At 45.8% G+C, this 7,500-nt stretch overlaps 1 protein-coding gene across 1 annotated transcript in view; it reads left to right on the top strand.

The window, feature by feature from the left end:
* LOC110518820 (UDP-glucose 6-dehydrogenase) overlaps positions 1 to 7,500 on the top strand; it is a 24,038-nt gene that overhangs the window by 11,583 nt on the left and 4,955 nt on the right. The window contains exons 8-9 of the mRNA XM_090209516.1: positions 2,837 to 2,967; positions 5,859 to 5,995. Of these exons, the coding sequence (XP_090065642.1) occupies positions 2,837 to 2,967; positions 5,859 to 5,995 (268 nt within the window). The remainder of the gene's footprint in view (positions 1 to 2,836; positions 2,968 to 5,858; positions 5,996 to 7,500) is intronic.

The raw sequence follows: 7,500 nt of genomic DNA on the forward strand, positions 1-7,500 counted from the left end.
AGGGTGCAGGAGAGGGTGACCGGTACCGAGTCAGGGTGCAGGAGAGGGTCACCGGTACCGAGTCAGGGTGCAGGAGGGTGACCGGTACCTAGTCAGGGTGCAGGAGAGGGTCACCGGTACCGAGTCAGGATGCAGGAGGGTCACCGGTACCGAGTCAGGGTGCAGGAGGGCGTCACCGGTACCTAGTCAGGGTGCAGGAGGGGGTCACCGGTACCTAGTCTTCTTCTTATGAACCATACAAACACATGTGGAATGTGGTAACCATGGTACCATACGAACACGTGGAATGTGGTAACCATGGTACCATACGAACACGTGGAATGTGGTAACCATGGTACCATACCAATACATGTGGAATGTGGTAACCATGGAACCATACAAACACGTGGACTGTGGTAACCATGGTACCATACGAACACGTGGACTGTGGTAACCATGGTACCATACGAACACGTGGACTGTGGTAACCATGGTACCATACGAACATGTGGAATGTGGTAACCATGGTACCATATGAACACGTGGACTGTGGTAACCATGGTACCATACGAACACACGTGGAATGTGGTAACCATGGTACCATACGAACACACGTGGAATGTGGTAACCATGGTACCATACGAACACGTGGAATGTGGTAACCATGGTACCATACGAACACGTGGAATGTGGTAACCATGGAACATGTCTTAACATAGCTATTCTCTAAGGGTCAAGAGGAATGGCGAGTTATTGACGAATCAAAAAATCTAATTTTACGTGTCCATTTTTTAAACCACAGTAGATCCACTCCACAGTGGCCAGTCAACAACTGTAAACTTGTCATCGCTGTCATCGACATCCCAAAGACGAACCACACTTTTGATACTTGATATTTGATACTGTTCATCTGTTATGGCTGCAATCCCAATATCGGGATCGATTTGACAACTACCAGTGAAAATAGAGGGCCCCAAATTCAAACCACAGAAATCTCATAATTAGAATTCCTAAAACAGACATGTGTCTGAAATCATTTTAAAGATATTGTCGTTGTTAATCCCACCAAAGTGTCCGATTTCAAATAGGCTTTTCAGCGAAAGCACTACAAACGAGTATGTTAGGTCTCCACCAAACCACAAATAAGCACAGCCATTTTCCAGCAAAATATAGCATTCACAAAAAGCAGAAATAAAGATAAAATGAATCACTAACCTTGAATTATCTTCATCAGATGACACTCATAGGACTTCATGTTACACAATACATGCATGTTTTGTTTGATAAAGTTCATATTTATATCAAAACAATCAGAGTTTACATTGGCGCGTTAGATTCACTAGTTCCAAAAACATCAAGTGATTTTGCATAGCCACATCGTTTCAACAGAAATACTCATCATAAATGTAGATGATAATACAAGTTATACACATGGAATTATAGATATACCTCTCCTTAATGCAACCGCTGTGTTTTTAAAAAAGCTCACGGAAAAAGCAACACATGCAATAATCTGAGACGGAGCTCAGAACAGAAGCCAAATTAGCCTCCATGTTGGAGTCAACAGAAACCAGAAAATACATGATAAATGTTTCCTTACCTAACCTACCTTACTTAACTTCATCAGAATGCAGTCCTAGGAATCCCAGGTCCACAATAAATGCTTGATTTGTTCAAAAAATGTCAGTTATTTATGTCCAATTAGCTACTTTGGTTAATGCGTTTGGTAAACAATTCCAAAGTCACAAAGCGCGTCCACTATAACGTGACGAAATGTCCAAAAGTTCCGTAACAGTCAGTAGAAACATGTCAAACGATGTACTGAATCAATCTTTAGAATGTTGTTTACATGCATCTTGAATAACGTTCCAATCGGAGAATTAGAATGACTTCAGATGAGCGGTGGAACGCAGGTGCTTCCCCTGTGAACGCGCCTGGTGAAAGCGTGGTCCACTCATGGCTGTGGTCACTATTTCCTGTGTCAATCGACCCCCCTTCACATTAGAGTCATCAGACAAAGTTCTATTGACTGCTGACATCTAGTGGAAGGCGTAGGAAGTGAAAACTCATCCATATCTCGCTGTAATTTCAGTGAGACCTTGGTTGAAAATCTGCCACCTCCAGAAAAAAAAAAACAGGAAGTGGAATTTCTTAGGTTTTTTTTCCCTGTCACTGTGTTAAACAGACAGTCAATGATACGAGTGATGATATGATATGAGTTCTGTCATACTCACAGACATAATTCAAACAGTTTTAGAAACTTCAGAGTGTTTTCTATCCAATACTAATAATAATATGCAAATATTAGCAACAATGACTGAGGAGCAGGCCATTTGATATGGGCACCTTTCATCCAAGCTACTCAATACTGCCCCCTGCAGCCATAAAAAGGTAACTCATTATTTGCATGTGTAAAGATAGTTAGTTACAACATGATAGTGCTTGTTGTTCTCCAACTCATCTTGTGTTCTTTCTGTCATCCTGTGAACCCCGTTCATTGCTGCTCACAGCTATATTTATTATTATGCTTTCACCTCCTTCCTTTTCTCCCTTCCTCTCCCTCCCGCCTTCCTCTTCACCCCCTTTCCCTCCTCCCTCTCTCCTCCCCCCTTTCCCCCCTTTCCCTCCTTCTCCCTCCCTCCCTCCCTCCCTCCTTCCCTCCCTCCCTCCCTCCCTCCCTCCCTCCCTCCTCCCCCTCTCCCTCCTCCCTCTCTCCCAACCTCTCTCCCCCCCCTCTCCCTCCTCCTCCCCCTCTCCCTCCTTCCTCTTCACCCCCTTTTCCCTCCTCCCTCTTTCCCAACCTCCCTCTCCCTCCTCCTCCTCCCTCCTCCCTGTCCCACCTCCTCCCTCTCTCCAGGTGATTGATATGAATGAGTACCAACGGAGGAGGTTTGCGTGTCGTATCATTGACTGTCTGTTTAACACAGTGACAGGGAAGAAGATCGCCCTGCTGGGATTCTCCTTTAAGAAAGACACTGGAGACACCAGGTATCTATTTTCCTATCTTCTATTCTTCTCCTCTCCTCCTCGTTCCCTCTCTTCCTCCTCGTTCCCTCTCTTCCTCCTCGTTTCCTCTCTCCTCTTTCTTCTCTTGTTGAAACATAAATTCCTTTTCTTTCTCTCGCTCTCTCTCTTTATTTTCATGGGAAACTTAGATGAGTAGATGATAAACGAAAGTGAAATAAGCAATATAAAACTAACAGTAAACATTACACTCACAGAAGTTCCAAAACAATAAAGACATTTCAAATGTCATATTATTATTATCTGTATACAGTGTTGTAACGATGTGCAAATAAATCAACATAAATATGGGTTGTATTTACAATGGTGTGTGTTCTTCACTGGTTGCCCTTTTCTCGTGGCAACAGGTCACAAATCTTGCTGCTGTGATGGCACACTGTGGAATTTCACCCAGTAGATATGGGAGTTTATCAAAATTGGATTTGTTTTCGAATTCTTTGTGGATCTGTGTAATCTGAGGGAAATATGTCTCTCTAATATGGTCATACATTGGGCAGGAGGTTAGGAAGTGCAGCTCAGTTTCCACCTCATTTTGTGGGCAGTGAGCACATAGCCTGTCTTCTCCTGAGAGCCAGGTCTGCCTACGGCGGCCTTTCTCAATAGCAAGGCTATGCTCACTGAGTCTGCACATAGTCAAAGCTTTCCTTAAGTTTGGGTCAGTCACAGCGGTCAGGTATTCTGCCGCTGTGTACTCTCTGTTTAGGGCCAAATAGTTTGTTGATATATATGTTGAAGAGGGTGGGGCTTAAGCTGCAGCCCTGTCTCACCCCACGGCCTCTTGGGAAGAAGAAATGTTCTTTGACAATTTTAACCGCACACTTGTTGTTTGTGTTCATGGATTTTATAATGTTGTATGTTTTACCCCCAACACCACTTTCCATCCATTTGTAAAGCAGACCCTCGTGCCAAATTGAGTCCAAAGCTTTTTTTAAATCAACAAAGCATGAGAAGACTTTGCCTTTGTTTTGGTTTGTTTGTTTGCCAATTAAGGTGTGCAGGGTGAATACGTGGTCTGTTGTACGGTAATTTGGTAAAAAGCCAATTTGACATTTGCTCAGTACATTGTTTTCACTGAGGAAATGTCTGCTGTTAATGATAATGCAGAGGATTTTCCCAAGGTTGCTGTTGACGCATATCCCACGGTAGTTATTGGGGTCAAATTTGTCTGTCTCTGTTTTGTGTAGTGCCTGTCTCTCTCTTCTCGGTCTCCTCTCTCTCTCTGTCCTGTCTCTCTCTCCTCGGTCTCCTCTCTCTCTGTCCCGTCTCTCTCTCCTCGGTCTCCTCTCTCTCTGTCCCCTCTCTCTCTCCTCGGTCTCCTCTCTCTCTGTCCCCTCTCTCTCTCCTCGGTCTCCTCTCTCTCTGTCCCCTCTCTCCTCTCTCTCTGTCCCCTCTCTCTCTCCTCGGTCTCCTCTCTCTCTGTCCCCTCTCTCTCTCCTCGGTCTCCTCTCTCTCTGTCCCCTCTCTCTCTCCTCGGTCTCCTCTCTCTCTGTCCCCTCTCTCTCTCCTCAGTCTCCTCTCTCTCTGTCCCCTCTCTCTCTCCTCAGTCTCCTCTCTCTCTGTCCCCTCTCTCTCTCCTCGGTCTCCTCTCTCTCTCCTCAGTCTCTCCTCGGTCTCCTCTCTCTCTGTCCCCTCTCTCTCTCCTCAGTCTCTCCTCGGTCTCCTCTCTCTCTGTCCCCTCTCTCTCCTCTCTCTCTCCTCTGTCTTCTCTCTCTCTGTTCCCTCTCTCTCTCCTCGGTCTCCTCTCTCTCTGTCCCGTCTCTCTCTCCTCTCTCTCTCCTCGGTCTCTTCTCTCTCTGTCCCGTCTCTCTCTCCTCTCTCTCTCATCGGTCTCCTCTTTCTCTGTCCCCTGGCTCTCTCCTCGGTCTCCTCTCTCTCTGTCCCCTCTCTCTCTCCTCGGTCTCCTCTCTCTCTGTCCCCTCTCTCTCTCCTCGGTCTCCCCTCTCTCTGTCCCCTCTCTCTCTCCTCAGTCTCCTCTCTCTCTGTCCCCTCTCTCTCTCCTCGGTCTCCTCTCTCTCTGTCCCCTCTCTCTCTCCTCGGTCTCCTCTCTCTCTGTCCCCTCTCTCTCTCCTCGGTCTCCTCTCTCTCTGTCCCCTCTCTCTCTCCTCGGTCTCCTCTCTCTCTGTCCCGTCTCTCTCTCCTCTCTCTCTCCTTGGTCTCCTGTCTCTCTGTCCCGTCTCTCTCTCCTCTCTCTCTCCTCGGTCTCCTCTCTCTCTGTCCCCTCTCTCTCTCCTCGGTCTCCTCTCTCTCTGTCCCCTCTCTCTCTCCTCGGTCTCCTCTCTCTCTGTCCCCTCTCTCTCTCCTCGGTCTCCTCTCTCTCTGTCCCCTTTCTCTCTCTCTCTATCTCGTGTGTTTCAGGTTAATCAGTGTGTGTGTGTGAAGGGGTAAAGTGCCTGCCTGTCTCTCTCTCTCTCCTCTCTCTCGTGTGTGTCAGGCTAATCAGTGTGTGTGTGTGTGTCAGGTTAATCAGTGTGTGTGTGTGTGTCAGGTTAATCAGTGTGTGTGTGTGTGTGTGTGTGTGTCAGGTTAATCAGTGTGTGTGTGTGTGTCAGGTTAATCAGTTTGTAGGGGTAAAGTGCATGTCTTGGAACCTTGACCTGATATAGAACACACATTAACCCCCCCGCCCCCCCCAGAGTTAATCATTCATATTATGGGATGCCAGGTAGCTTAGCGATTTAAGATTGTTGGGCCAGTACTGAAAGGTTGCTGGTTCAAATCTTCCAGTCGACTAGGTGGGAGAGAAAAATCGATCTGTGCCCTTGAGCAAGGCACTTAACCTAAACTGCTCCTGTAAGCCTGCTTAATGACTGGCGTGTGTGTGTGTGTGTGTGTGTGTGTGTGTGTGTGTCTTTCAGGGAGTCTTCTAGTATCTATATATCTAAGTACCTGATGGACGAGGGAGCCAAGCTCCACATCTACGACCCTAAAGTCCTGAAGGAACAGATCATTCTGGACCTCTCTCAACCGCACATCTCTGAAGACCCTCACAGAGGTAGAGGAGGGAGGGGGGGGGGGGTATGTCTCTCTGTCTGGCTGGCTGTGTCTGCCTGGCTGCCTGCCTGCCTGCCTGTCTGCCTGTCTGTCTGATCTGGTCACAGTGTCTATGTGACGGTGTATCTGTGTATTGTAGTGTCTGAACTGGTCACAGTGTCTATGTGACGGTGTATCTGTGTATTGTAGTGTCTATGTGACGGTGTATCTGTGTGTTGTAGTGTCTATGTGATTGTGTATTGTAGTGTCTATGTGATGGTGTATCTGTGTATTGTAGTGTCTATGTGATGGTGTATCTGTGTATTGTAGTGTCTATGTGACGGTGTATCTTTGTATTGTAGTGTCTATGTGATGGTGTATCTGTGTATTGTAGTGTCTGTGTGACGGTGTATCTGTGTATTGTAGTGTCTATGTGATGGTGTATCTGTGTATTGTAGTGTCTATGTGACGGTGTATCTGTGTATTGTAGTGTCTATGTGACGGTGTATCTGTGTATTGTAGTGTCTATGTGATGGTGTATCTGTGTATTGTAGTGTCTATGTGACGGTGTATCTGTGTATTGTAGTGTCTATGTGACGGTGTATCTGTGTATTGTAGTGTCTATGTGATGGTGTATCTGTGTATTGTAGTGTCTATGTGACGGTGTATCTGTGTATTGTAGTGTCTATGTGATGGTGTATCTGTGTATTGTAGTGTCTATGTGATGGTGTATCTGTGTATTGTAGTGTCTATGTGATGGTGTATCTGTGTATTGTAGTGTCTATGTGACGGTGTATCTGTGTATTGTAGTGTCTATGTGACGGTGTATCTGTGTATTGTAGTGTCTATGTGACGGTGTATCTGTGTATTGTAGTGTCTATGTGATGGTGTATCTGTGTATTGTAGTGTCTATGTGATGGTGTATCTGTGTATTGTAGTGTCTGTGTGACGGTGTATCTGTGTATTGTAGTGTCTATGTGACGGTGTATCTGTGTATTGTAGTGTCTATGTGACGGTGTATCTGTGTATTGTAGTGTCTATGTGATGGTGTATCTGTGTATTGTAGTGTCTATGTGATGGTGTATCTGTGTATTGTAGTGTCTGTGTGACGGTGTATCTGTGTATTGTAGTGTCTGTGTGACGGTGTATCTGTGTATTGTAGTGTCTATGTGACGGTGTATCTGTGTATTGTAGTGTCTATGTGACGGTGTATCTGTGTATTGTAGTGTCTATGTGACGATGTATCTGTGTATTGTAGTGTCTGAACTGGTCACAGTGTCTATGTGACGGTGTATCTGTGTATTGTAGTGTCTGAACTGGTCACAGTGTTTATGTGACGGTGTATCTGTGTATTGTAGTGTCTGAACTGGTCACAGTGTCTATGTGACGATGTATCTGTGTATTGTAGTGTCTGAACTGGTCACAGTGTTTATGTGACGGTGTATCTGTGTATTGTAGTGTCTGAACTGGTCACAGTGTTTATGTGACGGTGTATCTGTGTATTGTAGTGTCTATGTGACGGTGTAT

This window comes from Oncorhynchus mykiss, chromosome 19 (assembly GCF_057628025.1).
Source record: "Oncorhynchus mykiss isolate SJ-2025 chromosome 19, ASM5762802v1, whole genome shotgun sequence".
NCBI classification, from domain to species: domain Eukaryota; kingdom Metazoa; phylum Chordata; class Actinopteri; order Salmoniformes; family Salmonidae; genus Oncorhynchus; species Oncorhynchus mykiss.